This window comes from Mastigoproctus giganteus, chromosome 1, assembly GCF_048544385.1.
Source record: "Mastigoproctus giganteus isolate SK-2022 chromosome 1, ASM4854438v1, whole genome shotgun sequence".
NCBI classification, from domain to species: domain Eukaryota; kingdom Metazoa; phylum Arthropoda; class Arachnida; order Uropygi; family Thelyphonidae; genus Mastigoproctus; species Mastigoproctus giganteus.
The window spans coordinates 43097707-43113824 of NC_143575.1; the positions used below are offsets into that span (position 1 = coordinate 43097707).

General features: G+C 36.8%; 1 protein-coding gene across 1 annotated transcript in view; it reads left to right on the forward strand.

The window, feature by feature from the left end:
- HERC2 (E3 ubiquitin-protein ligase HERC2) overlaps nt 1-16118 on the forward strand; it is a 971627-nt gene that overhangs the window by 942272 nt on the left and 13237 nt on the right. Inside the window, exon 81 of the mRNA XM_090372402.1 lies at nt 13715-13927. Within this exon, the coding sequence (XP_090228528.1) occupies nt 13715-13927 (213 nt within the window). The remainder of the gene's footprint in view (nt 1-13714; nt 13928-16118) is intronic.

Here is a 16118-nt window from a genome sequence, read left to right on the forward strand (position 1 = left end):
CTTCTTCTTGTTTCAAGAAATGAAGAAATCATTGCATGGATGCCGCTTTGATTCATCTCAGGAAATCATCAATGAAGTGGAAGTGGAATCAAGCAAAAAGTATGGACTTCTATGATCAAGGCATTAAACAACTGATCAATAGATGGGAAAATGTGTTACTACACGTGGAGAGCACATAGAAAAGGATTAAAGTTCCTGTGAAGTTTAGGGCTATTATTTCTAAGTAATGGTATGAATGTTTTGATACCCCCCCTCATAGATACATGAATCCACTTAATCCAATCCAGTTGGTAATGTAGTCAGTGATATTCCAATGAGTTTCAAAGATGCTCAGGAAATACAACCCCATGAAATAAGAAGCTAATTAAAATGCTATCAGTCCATCAGTTATAAAAAAGTGCACATTGATAAAGGCCAGACTTAAAGAAGATGCAACCAGAAAGAAGAATCCATTATTTGACTTAAATCAGTGAACCAAAGATGTGCTTTCCACATGAGGTACATCTTGGCAGACTTTAAACACTGTTAGCAGCAAGTCCAGATAAACCAAGTCCACCCATCATCAGCAGTCCATCAAGTACCGGGTGGCTATAAAATAAGTTTCCCTATTCAAGAGACCCTAGTAGCAAAACGGTTAGAGATAGCACTGTGAAAATCAGTGGGTATGTTATTTAGGGTATGGGGAAGCAATTTGAAGAGAAAATTAGAAGAAAAAAAATTATTTCAAATTTCCGCCACCAGGGGAGAAATTGGCACTGTAAACATGAGATGGAATACTTAACTTAAGATTAGATTTCAATATCAGAACTTATAAATCTACAGATATTGTTCTATGTGCTTTCCGTCACTTGAGATGACATTCTGAAAACAGAAGACTGCGTGCGTGTAGCATCTGATTGGGGGTGTTGGCAGCTGCATGCTGTTTAATGCTTGCTTTAAAATCGACAAGCGTCTGTATGCCGTCACGGTAAACTCTGTCTTTCAGGTTTCCCCATAGCCAGAACTGTGGAAAGTCTCTAGAAATGATGCGATCATTTCCGAATGTTGAATAGAGCAGTTCCTTCACTTGTTGACCAATGTGGGGAGGAGCACCATCTTGCATGAACACTATGGTCTCCAAGCATTGCCTTTCTTTCAGGGCAGGAATAATGTGATCTCTTAGAAGAGTGCAGTACCGGTGCACTAGTTACCGTACACCTTACAGGGCCATGAGGTGTACACTCTTCAAAGAAAAATAGTCCAATTATAAACTCTGCTGTGAATCCACGCTATACTGTAACGTATGGACTTTGTAGTGGTCTTTCATGCATAGCGGATGGACGAGAAGTTCCCCATATTCAGCAGTTTTGTGCATTTACAGCCCCATGAAGTGTGAAATGTGCCTCATCAGACCACAAGATCATTCGAGCCCATGTATCGTCGAGTTCAATACGAGCCAGAAATCGTAGAATAAAGTCTATTCATTGTTGCTAATCACTAGACTTTAGTTCTTGCGCTACATGAATCTTGTACAGGAACCAGCTTAAAATTATTCGAAGCACTTTGCGTATAGTAGACCAAGGAAGGTTCAAGTCTCTCGACAAGGACTGGTAGTGTTTCGCATTCTGACCATTGTAACCGCTACTTCATTCACTACCTCCGTTCTGATACGTGGTTATTCCCTGCCTGGAATTACACCTAACTCCCCGGTAACTTTTAATTTCTTTATTAGTTTTCAAAGCCCCACCGACATCAAAGGTCCTTTATGCAAACCTTTAAGTTTCTGATATTCACGTAGTGCTGCATTAGCATTACTATTATTCTGGTAGAACAGTTTTACTAAAAGAGTACATTCCTTTTTTTAAGAGCCATAATGGTTATTGACCGTGGCTTTGGCCTTTCTGCTTTTATCTAACAGGATGTCATTTGCGTAAGCAGTGTGTATTGAAGTAAATGACAACTTTTACATATGTACAGCGCTGTTTCCCCCGGTGGGAGAAGTTTGAACTATTTTTTTTTTTTTCTTCTACAAATTGCTTCCCCATACCCTAAATGACATACCCACTGATTTTCACACTGCTAACTCTAACCGTTTTGACACTAGGGTCTCCTGAATAGGAAAACTTATTTTATAACCACCCAGCATATATGATCACAAAATTAGAATATAGTCCAAACTGAAAGTCTTGGCAGTACACAACTCAACAGAGGAGATGCAACTAGGTGAATGACAGACATTGGGAGTTAAGGAAGGAAGGGAATGGAGAGGAGAGCAGAGCAGAGCAAACTCTCACCAGTAATAAGAACAGTACCCACATCCTATATCTGTTCTACTAGTAAATATCAATCTGCTCTGATGCACAGCCTGTGAGACTTAGTAGGCATTTTATACCAACTGAGATTCTGTTCAGGGCTTATACTTAAATGAATGTCAGGTGACCTGTGAGACTCATGGCAAGAAGAAAAATGAAATGGGGTGGATATAAATTATCAGGTGATACAGAAGGCTACTGTAGGTATAAACTGGTCTACAATCAAGTCACAAAGGAAGTTAGGCAAGTTATAGCATATAATGAGAAGTCTCTAGCAAAGAATGCAAAGAAAAGCAGAAATGCAGAATAAAGAAGATGTATAATGACTTAGTCTGGGGCATTTCTGCTGCGACTACTATGAAGAGCGTTCTTTTGCTCAATGAAGAAATACTTTTTTGCTGCATGTGACTGCATGGTGCACAAGTTCCCATTGAAAAATTGTTTTATAAATGTTTGAGGTAGCACAAATTTCATCAGTTGGCAGTGTATAGTTTTCAAATTTGAAATTTTTTGTGGACAGGCTTCCAGCGCTTCGTCTATTGTGAAAGATTAAGAAATAGATGAATCAAGAATGTAAATAAAACTGAATTCAGCTTGCTCTCTGGTGAAGCTTTGAAATGCTCTTGACAGCCAAGTCTGAACAGTAGTGCCGTTGTTATAAAACAAAAGTTTGATGCAACATTTCTGAAGAGGGCGAAGTCTGCAACAGTATCTTTCTGGAAGCATTCAAAATCAGTTGATGTCTCATAGAATATTCAAGCATCATATTTCTTGCATCATATGCCTCTACTAATGCTAATGACTTCTTTACTTATATAAACACTACAAGGAAGGGGGAAAAGCACATTGGTCCACTAGATACCAATAGTTTAACTGTTGATGATCCTGCTCACATTGTGGACAAACTAAATAGGTATTTTGATTAACATATGAGGAATTTTTTAGGGATGATGATGCCAAAAGTGTATCATATTCTAGCAGAGAGCCAAACAATATTTTTTTATGAGAAAAGTGGAAAATAAATTGTTCAAGCTAACTGTGAAAAAAGGCATCTGAGATGGATGGGATCTATCCAGTTATATGAAGCAAGGCAGTAAATTTGGTAAGCAATCCTATACCCATAATTATGAAAGCATCCTTGGATTCAGGAAAGTTTCCTGTGGACTGGAGATGTGTAAATGTGTACCCAATTCACAAAGGGGGATCAAAAGGTGACATTAGTAATTACAGGCCTGTTTGCTTGATTTTTATTCCAGAGAAATTAATGGGATCACTGGTTAAAGGAGTAATGCAGGTCCATCTAGATAGGAATGCATTTAAACTGTAGTCATGGTATAGATTTGTTAAGTGGCAATCTTGTCTCACCAGTCTGATCGGATAATGTGACGCAGTAACTAAGGAACTGTGTTCAAAAAATAATTTTGACATCATATACTTAGATCTCATATACATCATATAATTTCATTAAAGATTTTAATACTACTGTGTGTATTGAAGCAGTGTGGCATTAAGGGCAGGTTACTGCTATGGATAAAGGGATGGTTGAGCAGGAGAAGGCTGAAAGTTGTTATCAATGGGTATAGCTCTTCTTGGACAAATGTTATTAATGGATTCACCTGGGGTTAAGTGCTGGACCATTTGTTGTTTCCAGTATTTGTTAATGATATTGATGAAGGCATATCAAGCCTAATGTCTAAGTTTGCAGATGATATGAAGGTTAGCTGGTTGGTTAATAACAGTAAACAGGGTATACTACTGCAGCTGTATCCAGATAAATTAAGCAGGTGCACTAAGAAGTAGCAGTTGAAGTTTAACCTGCCTCTGACTCCACACTGATTCAATTTGTATAGCATTCTTTCATTTAAAAAGTATAAAAAGCTTTGCTGAAATCTAAGTTCATGATGTTAGAATTATTATTTGGATAAATTTTCTTTTTTACTGCATTATAGTAGCCAATCAAATTGGTCAGACAAGATCTTCTTTTAACAAATCCGTGTTGTGATTGCCATATAACTGCATTCCTGTCAAGATGATCCTGCATTAATTCTTTGATTACCAAATCTGTTATTTTCCCTGGAACAGAAGCCAAGCTTACAGGTCTATAATTACTCACTTCTCCCATTGATCTCCCCTTTATGAATAGAAAATACATTTGTACATCTCCAATCCATAGGGATCTCCCCTGAATTCAACAATGCCTTCATATTAGTAGCCAAAGGTTTACTCCTCCCTTTTGTGGGGTTTCACTTCCTTGGAAATCTGATTTAGATTTTAGGCACCTTCACACCTCCAATGCCCACTCTTTGCCATTTGACTGCTATACACTGTATATTTCATGGAAGATTCTCAGGATCACGAGAGTAATTTCTCACTTTCCCCTTAGCGAGGCCACAACAATTAGTGTCCAATGTAATTATACGCAACTATTAATTGCAGATACCATCGACATTAAATTACACTAGAATTCTGTTATTGTTCACCAGCCATATCTGATCTCTGATTCGTGGGCTTTTACGCGTATGCGTGAAGACAAATAATCTCTATTTAAGTTTCATGAGGAAGGAAAATCGTTTTGTGATTGTCAATTTTTTCAAGATTTTCAATTTTTTTTTGTTTTAATTTCTGGAGAGTATCATACGGAAGTGTTCTATATACTATATTGAGGTAAACATCTCTTATTATTTTACAAATATAAGTGTACATATATATGTCTAATAAATTTCATGTTTTATTTTCACTTCTTTGAGTCTTTTTATTCTGAAAAACAAATGCTTTAAATAGATGCCTAGTTAAGAATTTGCTCTCCCAATTTGGCAAGATAGTCCTTGAAACTGATTAAATAATAAAAAAAAAAAAAGTATGTTTTTCGTTAACTACATGAAAGGCTAATTCCGACGCTGTTGAACGAGAAGCATGAACTGAAGCCACATGTTGATTAACACGAATATTCAGAGGAAAACGCGTCGAACCGTGGTAAGACGAGTCGCAATCACCGCAAGAAATGTATACCAAGTCATTAATTTGTGTTGCAAAGGAGGAAAGGACTGAATGATTGTTCAGTATAGTGTATAATTTGTGTATTGGCCTGGCTACAATTTTATATTTGGTATCTTTAAAGAATCTGGTAAGTTGTTTGTGCCACTGTTCAACATATGGGACAGAAATAAAGTATTTTTTGATATTAGTATTGTTGGTTGGTGTAGTATTTTGTATCCTATCCTTAGCTTGTACCCTAATTCGGTTTATTGTAGTAAGGGGATAACCCCTGTTTAAGAATCTGCTTGTTAATATTTGTATTTCTGAACCCAAAGCAGATTCCGTCATTGAATATTTATAGGCATTTAGAAATTGATTAAAGATAATAGATCTTTTGTAGGTGAACGAGTGATAGCTGTTATAATGTAGAAGTATACCAGTGTTTGTAGGTTTTCGATAGATGTTAAATTGGATTTTTTTCGAGTCCCGAGTAAGCGTGAAATTTAGAAAGTTTAATGATTTTTGTATCCATATCCTCCCTTTCCAATGTAAATTTGAGTCTAGAATGAATATTATTAAACAAATGTAAAATGTCTTGGATAGTACTACTATCAGTAATAACTAGAACATCATCTAAATACCTCCCATAGAGTTCGAAAAGGCATCAAATGTGCTCACTTGTTGAGAGAGATGTATATGCTCAATTGTTGAAGTTTAGCTGGAACTCCACATCCTTAGCTAGTCCGGTTTTTTTTTTTTTTCTTATTTGCAGGACACCTACAATTTTAGGCTATTGGTTTTGACAGTACTCGACTAGTGGTTCTAAGGATTCCTCAGATGTTCTCTCTTTTTCTCAAAGAGATCATTACCTTTCCTGGTTCACTTAGCCATCTTTCATAACTTTTTGCTTATCATACTTAGCCTCCCCTTTTCTCTGCTGTTCTTAACTATTTCCCAACTCACTGTCTCAGGCCTTTTGCACTCCCCACACTTCTGCACTTTTCAACTTATTTTTCTCAACTCTAGTGGTTTTTTTTTTTTTTTTTTTTTTGCGCGATCACTTTTTCAGCCACACTTTATTCCTTCCTCCTCTCCCTTTTTTTTTTTTTTTGTTTATTTCTGTTATCTATCCCTTTTCCGCTTCCCGTCAATCGTTACCAATCCTAAATTATTTTCCTCTCTTATTTGCTGATTACTTTCTTTTGGTTTAGTAGTAAATTTCTGCATAGCTTTGCCCTCTTTTTCCCATGGAGGGTCTGTAGGTTCTCGTTTTTGAGAATAGCCACCTGCAGAGAACATCTCTAGATAGCCCCGCCAGCTTCCATTTCTATCTGCTATTTCATCTTGCTCCTAAATCTTTACATGCCAGGCTGTTTATAGTGTAGATTCAGCCTAATCACTTATTTTCTCTACTTAACTGCATTCCAATATTTAAGTCAACACAAGACCCTACCCTTCTTCTAGCTTTACACTCCCTCTATTTTTATTTATTTATTACTTTTGGATTCTGCCTTTGCCTTTCCCTGCGATCCGCTTCTTTCGTGAGGTCCTGACAATATAACCTAAATGCCCCCTCCCCCAGAAATCTCTTGCCGTATATGCATTTCTTACATCTCAAAAATTCCTTCTCCATATCAAGGAATAATATGTTCCCTAATCTCAAAAATTTACCCATAAACTCCCCTATATTTGTGAGATTCTTACATGTTTGCTACTTTTCTTAATATTATTAAATAGTTTGCATCATCTCCAACTGCTTTATTTACTCTTAGCCCAGGTAATTTCTCTTCCACTTTCCTCTCAGTTATCACAAAATCATTCAGCTCCCAGTTATCTTGTGAGTATGGACTTAGAAAACCAAGGTCCTGAGCTGGATATCATCATTCTTCTCTTTCTTGGTGATTTCCTTCTACTGCTCTCTCTCTCTCTCTCTCTCTCTCTCTCTCTCTCTCTCTCTCTCTCTCTCTCTCTCTCTCTCTCTCTCTGTTTCTCAAATTTTTTTTTGCTTGGTGCAGCATAAGCCTCATGCTTCCTTGCACCATATGGCTAATAATAAACACTTCTTTATGCATGAATGTAGAAGCAAAAGATGTTTAAGTGTGTTTGCAACCAGAATATGATCATGAGTAGTCATACCATTCATATCTAATGGGTCATTTTTCTTCATAATCCTAGCACAAAGGACTTCTCATTATCTGCCTTAGCCTATATAATCCCTTTGTGACTTGATTGCAGACTAGTTTTTACTTATTGTCAAGTTTCTGCCCTCTCATAATTTATAATCATCACATGCATTTTGATCCTCTGTTACTAGTCTCTTCAGTTCATCTGTTATCCATTTATCTCTAAACTTTCAACATTTATCTCTTAGTTGGTATGAAAATCTCAGCAGCATCTACAGTTACTTTCCTGAATGGTTCCCATTTGGTAACATCAGTTGGTTCCGCCGAAAATAATTTAAAAACTGTCTAACACCAATCTGGTCATCTTTATAAAAACAAAATCTCTTCCCTTTACTCTTGACAGTAGTTACATCTTTACATAAATCCCACATAAATACACTGTGTTTGCTGCCACCTAGTGGCACTCTTATCTGCAGATTCTTGATGCATGAACAGCCACTGCTGATAACCAGATAAAGCATATTGCTTTCCCTTGTTGCCTCTCTAACGTGCTGCTGTAGAAAACAGTCATCCATTAAATCCAGAAAGGTTCTGCTCCTGTGCAAGGCTACTATGTTTAAACTTCAGCTACCAATGACATGTAAATTGAGTGTTGATGGTCAAAAATGGAATTGCAGCATTCTCAATTGCATATTCTTCCATAATCCACTGCAAAATTTCGGGTATATAGGATTGGTTATTGCCAGCATTTTGAGGTCTGAAGTGACAAAATTGCTTTATTAATAATCCTGACTTTGATGATACAATCAAATTTTGCTTGGAGAGAAAGGTGAAATTAAATACATTTGGTAAAGAATGTAATTTTTATAACTATTTAGCTGCTAAGTAGCACCTACACTTAAAAATGAGGTTTATTGTATAAACAAAGTTACCACTATTTTGTTTTAAAAAAATTTTTTTTGAATGAAGAACAAGTAACAAAATTATTTAGAAACAGATTTTGGAAGAGTAAGACTACATATCATGAGCTATTCTTTTAGCTCTTCATCAGTGGAAATACTGGTAATGTTTAATGTGTAATCTTCCCACATACTCAACATTAGGAGAATGGGGGAAGAAAACTTATCTATGGTAGTTTTAAAAGTTATGTTAGTATTAGCATTAGTAGAGGCATACGATGCAAGAAAACAAGCTTATGCAGCATCAGCCAAAAAAAAAAAAAAAAAAAATTCCCATTTCACCCCTCCATTCGTTCCAAGTGCCTGTCCAGCTCAGCCTTAAATTTATATAGGCTATCAACTTCCACATCAAAAGATGGAAATCTGTTCCACCAATCAACTACCCGCTGGCTAAAGGCAAATTTCCGCACATCTATTCTACAACTGTCTTTCCTCAATTTGAATCTGTGCCCTCTCAGGTTCTCAATCTGAGCAAGAGGAAGAATCCCATCAGCATTCAGCTTACTCAACCCATTCAAGAACTCCGGAGGCTCACATCTGGTGAGCATGGGCTTGGCACACCCAGGATCCTGAGCTGGATATCATCATTCTTCTCTTTCTTGGTGATTCCCTTCTACTTTTGACACTCTCTCTCTCTCTCTCTCTCTCTCTCTCTCTCTCTCTCTCTCTCTCTCTCAGGATAATTCAGGAACTTTTTTTTTTTCTGGTGCAGCATAAGCCTCAGGCTTCCTTGCACCATATGGCTATTAATAATAATAATACCTTATACACCTCAATCAGATCACCTTGCAGGTGCCTACTCTCCAGGTGCTGCAATTTGCAGAACTTAAGCCTTTCTTGGTAAGAACACCCCTTTGTTCCCCTCACCAATCCTGTTGCCCTTCTTTGTACTCTTTCCAGCAATGAGGCCTGCAGACCTGTACACAGTACTCTAGGTGTGGCCTGACCATTGCCTTGTATAATGGGATAACTTCCCTGTCCCTGCTAGCAAAATTCCTATATATAATTGATGACTCCATGACCTGCCCTGGCAGCCCCTATGCACTATTCAGCAAACTTCATATTTGACTGCACAATTACTCCCGGGTCTTTTTCACTTTCCACTTCCCTGAGTGCAGTACCACACAGTTGGTACATTTCTCTTCAGTTATTGCTACCCATATGCAGTACTTTGCATTTGTCAATGTTAAACTTCTGTTGTCACTTTGCAGCCCATTTGCCCAACTTATCTAGATCCAGTTGGAGTAGCATACTGTCTTTACTGTCGTTAACAGCCCAGCCAACCTTTGTATCATCTGAAAACTTGGACATTAAACCTGATATACCTTCATCAATATCATTAGTAAATAAACAAAACAACAGTAGGCCCAACAACAAACCCTGGGGAACTCCACTAATAACATTTGTCCCCGAAGAGCAGTGTCCATTGATTACCACTCTCTGTCATCTCTCACTCAACCATCACTTTATCTATTGTAGCAACTTACCCTTAATGCCATACCTCTCCAATTTGTACAGCAGTCTTCCATGTGCAACAGTATCAAAAGCTTTCCCGAAATCCGGTATGTGATATCAAAATTATTTTTGGCATTCAGTTCCTTTGTGACCACATCATAGTATCCAATCAAATTGGTTAGACAAGACCTCTTTTAACAAACCCATGCTGTGTCTTAACTATTACTGCAGTCTTGTCTAGATGATCCTACAATGCTTCTTTAACCAGTGATTCCATTATTTTCTTTGGAACACAAGTTAAACTAACAGGTCTATAGTTACTTGTGTCACCTTTTGAACCCCTTTGGTGAATTGGTGATACATTTGCACACCTCCAGTCCATGGGGAACTCCCCAGAGTCCAAGGAAGCTCTCATAATTTATGGCTAAGGGTTTGCTTCCTTTGCTGCCTCCTTTAATATAACTGGATAGATCCCATCCACCCAGGGTGCTTTTTTATGTTTAACTTCAACAATTTCTCCTCCACTTTGCTCTCAGTTATTACAAAATCACTTAGCTCCCTGTTAACATTTGATAAACTTCTGGCACTCCCCTCATTGAATAACTCCTCATGTGTGAATGTAGATGCAAAATACTCATTCAGTTTATTAGCTACCTGAGCATGATCATCAATAGTCAACCCATCTATGTTAAGTGGTCCAATCTAATTAATCCCTCTTCTTGTAGTGTTTACATAAGTAAAGAACTTTTGCTGTTTTTCTTTGCCTCATTTGCCAAAGATTTCTCGTAATTTGCCTTCACCTGCCTAACCTCCTTTGTGACTTGATTACAGACTAGTTTATATCTGCCATAGGCTTCTGTGTCACCTGATACTTTATATGCATTCCATACATTTTTATTTGCTGCCACAAGCCTCATTAGTTCATCTGACATCCATTTAGGCCTAAACCTTGAACAGTATTTCTTAGTTGGAATGAAAAGCCTAGTAGCCTCCAAAATTAAGTCACTGAAGGCTTCCCATTTAGAATTCAATGTTGGTAACATCATCAGTTGATCCCACTGTACAGAATTTAAAAACTGTCTGAGACCCTTGTTATTACCTTTATGAAAGCAAAAGCCCTTCCCTTTAGCTTTGATGGTAGTTACATCCTTAAGTAATTCCCACATCAGTACATTGTGATCACTGTCACCCAGTGGTTCCTTTATCTTCAAATTCTAATGCATGAGGTGGGCAGAATCAGCAGTGTGTAGCACATGCTTCTTGATTAGACTGGGGTTCAAGCCCATGACCACCAAATACAGAGGATGCAGAAAGGTCAGGGAATGACCACCGCATATCCCCAGAGCAATATGGCCTTAGTTGCTAATGCTCCTGAAAACCAAATAACAAATAACAAACAGAATTAATGCATGAATAATCACTGCTGATAATCAGATCAAGAGTATTACTCCCTCTGGTTGCCTCTCGAACATGTTGCTATAGAAAACAGTCATCCAATAAATACACAAAAGTCTTGCTAGTGTGCAAGTGACCAATCCACAAGTTCCAGTCAATATCTGGAAAGTTAAAATCCCCCATTATAAGACATTCTGATTTACTGGCTGACTCTATTTCTCTGCACAAATGCTCATTATACTCATCAGATTCATTAGGCCTATAACAAACACCTACTCTCATTTTTCCTTTCCCAGTGGTTATATCACACCAAACAGACTCAACATTGCATTGTCCACCAACATCAATTAGATGCACTTCCTTAGATTTTGTTTGTTTCTTAACTAACGGCATAACCCCTCCTCCCTTACTGTCCTGTCTATCCTTTCTGTACACATTGTACTCCCCAAATTCCAATTCTGCACTGCTTATGTCTGTGTGACACCACATCTTTGATATCCCAACAATATCTGCTTTTGATGTCTTGACTCTCACTTCAAGCTCATCAAATTTATTAACTGTACTCCTAACATTGGTGTACATGCAAATATATATGCACCTGTTTCTACTCTTAGTTACTCTAACATAGCCCATGTATTTATTTGTTCCACTATTACTCCCAGCAGTCCTGGAAATCTCCATTGCCATGCTTTCCAGGCTGCTGCTTATTCTAATAGAAGCAGTGAAAGAATAACTTTTGCCTATGCCTGCAGCCACTGTTAACCTTCTAGTCTGTGTATCCACCCAAGCTAGCAGTTTTCCGACCCACCTAACACTACATCGATAGGATCAGCAAATATTCTTGCATCCTTTCTGTTTAAGTGTACCCCATCCCTGTAGAAGTAGTCTCTCCTGTCAACAAGCACAGACCAGGCTGAAAAAAATTCTACCCCTAGAGCCTTGCACAATCTCTCAAGGGCTGAATTGATTGACAAGGCTCTCATCATATACTCCCTCCTATTGTGTCTTGGCAGAATTGCAGACACTTTCACATTCAAACCTACCTCGTGGCTTTTTTTTTCAACATTGACCTGTACTTGTTGATAAATCTGCAGATCTCTTGCTCTTAATGTCATTAGTTCCAGCGTGTGCCTTCTGTACCCTTAAAAGATGATATCTGCTCTACAACGTCATCAACTTTTCCCCTTGGCAAACATACTCTGGTCCTGTTCCACCTATCAACCTAGTGAAGTGGATAGGGTGATCATTCCTTGGGAGGATTTTCTGGCACTGTATATTTCCAGCTCCAGCTCCTTGAAGCTGTAATTTTGCAGGGCTCTCAGGGATAGTCTCCTTATTTTACCTACCTTGAGGTAGGTAAAATAAGGAGAGAAATGGGTTGGAATGGTAATGAAAGAAGTTGCCATGTGTGTTTGTTTTCTGTAGACTTCTTTGTGGAAAGTAGAGTCTACATTTTCTCCAATACATCAAGAAATGAAAGGACATTGTTCTCTTTCACTTCAAGGGTGCTCCAGTTGAGTGACTTACTTTAGGAATATGCCATTCGTATATCTAATCCATAATTTAGATGTGTTGGTGGTGGAAAAATTGTGTATAAATAATATACTTGCAGTTAATTTTATTAGGTTTTATCAAATTATATAAAGAAAAAGGTTTCTCAAGTTTGAACTTCTGCTAATTTGAGAAAATTAGCAGAATCATCTGTTAGTTGCCTTTCATCTTATTTTTTATTGTATTTTATTATTTTATTTTTTATTGTATTTTATTATTTTTTTAAATTTTTGCATCTTCAAATGCACTAGTTGCAGAGGATATGAGATAATTTCACCAAGAATATGCTCTATTCATCAGTGCTCTCCAAAATTATTATCCCAAATTCAACCCAGCATAATGTTCAAATACAAGAATTAAGATTCATAATTCCTGTGTCCATCTTTTAGTCCCTTTGCCTCCATATTTCATATAAACAGTGACCAATAAATAAATTGTATTTACTTGGTCAACAGGTGTGTTTGGTTTACATTACTTTGTATTGTGTTATGCATTATATTACAATATTTTGTATGATGTTGTGTTGAAAAGTATTTTAGAAATAGAAATAAATTAAATATCAGCAAAAATTTTAAAATGATCTATATGAGGAATGGTGTAAAATTATAAACTGTAGAATTTCACATTAAAAAAAGTGGGGGGGATACTAGATATTGAAAAGAAATTATTGTAAATACCATGAGAATATCTGAGAAATAGTTATCATTATATACCAGAATGATTTTCCTATGCAGCAGTACATGTCAAAAGTTTGATTCACTCAGAAAAGGAACAAAATTTACCCCTTGGTAGTGACAAATATATTTAAACTGGAAATACATTTTATTACATTCTTGATTAAATACAGACAGCTAAAGCTTAAACTGGCCACCACTAATGATTTTCCATGAGTTATATGCAGATAAGATAATATTTCAAACATAACAATAGTACATGTGTTTAATTTTCTCCCCTTCCCTCTTAGGTCTGTGGTAGCCCTGATATACCGATTCAGTTGCTAAAAGCTGTAGCCACGTATAAAGGAATAGAACCAGATTCTTCCTTAGTGCAGTGGTTCTGGGAAGTCATGGAGGAATTCTCAAATACTGAGCGATCTCTCTTTCTTAGATTTGTCTGGGGACGTACCCGCTTGCCCCGTACCATTGCAGATTTCAGGGGCAGAGATTTTGTTTTACAGGTAAGTATCATTTTCTTTAATCATCTTTCTGTGTATGGCATTTTTGAATTATAACAATTCTTTGTTATGATTTTTACAAGCTGTTAAAATATTTTACTTTCACTAGTAGCCATAACAATCTGAAACCCAACAAAGTCCTAATTGATACAAGGATCAGTCAATAAATAATGCCTCTTGGGCAACAGAATTTTGTGTTATGAAGTTATATATACACAGTCGATTCTGGTTATTTGGGACACATTGAGACTAGTGCATTTTGGCTCGATTAAGAGGCTGCCCCAATTATGCGAGGTTTCACGTAAATAGTTACAACTTTATGATTGATTTTCTGTACGGTCAAATCACGTTTGTGAACTGAATTTTAATTCTATTAAACAGCAATTATAATTAGTGAAAATAGGATCAATATTATCCACAGGCTATAAAAGTAAAGATATATTAAGTACAAATTTACACTTATTACTTTGCCAATTAAAAAATTAAATGATATGTGAAAATCGGAAGAATATTTTCCACAGGTTAGCAAAATAAAAATAAATTTACGCTTACGTGCATAGCTTAATTAATGAGTACTGTAATATGTACATACTAACTAATTGATATTTCTGTTCACTAACATTTGTGGGTGGGGGTTAAAATTTAAAACAGTAAAAAAGATAAGCAATCAATAACAAAGAACACTGCACACACAAATTGCAAGTAACACGATATGCACAAGTGAGAACAGAGTAACAGGTTATGAAGCTTAAAAAATAGGAATGAAGAGAAGATTCTGAAACTTATTTTTTTATATGATTGAAGATTTCATAGAAGTGTAAACACATTTCACCATAATGATGTAAAAACCCGCAGAATGTTGGTATTCTCACAAATTCAATAAGATCGAGTCTACTATCCATTTATAGATTTCACTAACAGAAAAGCCCACTAAACCGGAAATTGCTAATTGTTTTATGGTTGTGACCTCCAGAAATACAACTGGACAATGGTCGGAGACAATCGTAGGGTAATCTCGAGTGCTGCGGTCTCCTGCCCCGATTAAACGGCATGTTGTCCCAATTAAGCGAAGTATAAACCCTGGCTATTTTTTTGATTGGGTTCTGTTCCCTAAGATTTGTCCCAAATAAAAAGCTGCCCCGATTAACCGGTGGCCCAAATAACCGGAATCCACTGTGTATATATATATATATATATATTGCTAGTATATATTTTAAGACATAAACATGCTAAAATAAAAGTTTCTGTGTATTCAGATTTGAAGTTATAAACAGTCAAACTGATGTCCATTTTCACCAACGATCAGTCATCGTTTTCAAGTCAGGAGAAAATTCAGCTGTCTGGATTCGTGAAAAATTGAGGAAAGTGTACCACAAGACTCTTGATATAAGGAATGCTCACAGATGGCTTACACATTTTAAAGTTGAAATCACTGACATTTGTGACCAGCCAAGGAGCAGAAGATAAGTCTGTGTACATGACAGATAACAATACAGGATGAAATGATTTAAAAAGCCAGGACAATAACCATATTTGCTGGGATGCAAGCACTACAGTGTTCAAAGAGAAGTGCTATTAACTATTTTAAATGTATTGGATTATAGGAGAAATGAAATTCTCCAAGCAGAAGATCTGCCAAGGCCTGTTAAGTGAGTGCAATAGAGGAGATTTTTTTAAAAGCCTAATAACAGATGATGACACTGATAACTTCCATTATAAGCTTTATTCTGAATGCCACAGTATGGAATGGACGGATCTGTCATTTCCAGTGAATAAAAAAACTCAACTTGCCAGATCATCGCAAAAAATTATGACCACATTATTTTGGGACAGACAAAACCTAATTTTTGTAGATTTTTTTTTTACCATAGACCTGTAGGACCAAACCAAATACATCTACATGCAATTCATACCAGATATCAGCAATTCCTTAGCCAGAGCTTCCAGGAAATACAATTTTAATACTAATTTCATAGGCTAAAGAAATCTCATATCCCACAACCAGAACACAAGTTATTTGGAGGCCTAGTATATCAAGCAGATTGTTGGGTGTGTTATGGCATGCTTTGGACAGGCATTTAGAAGATGGAAGAAATTAAAAGAACAACAACAAAAGGTTATCGGATACAAATATCTCCAAGTTCTGAAATGGCCTACCATTCATGGATGCGGGCTCACTACCTTAGACTGGAAT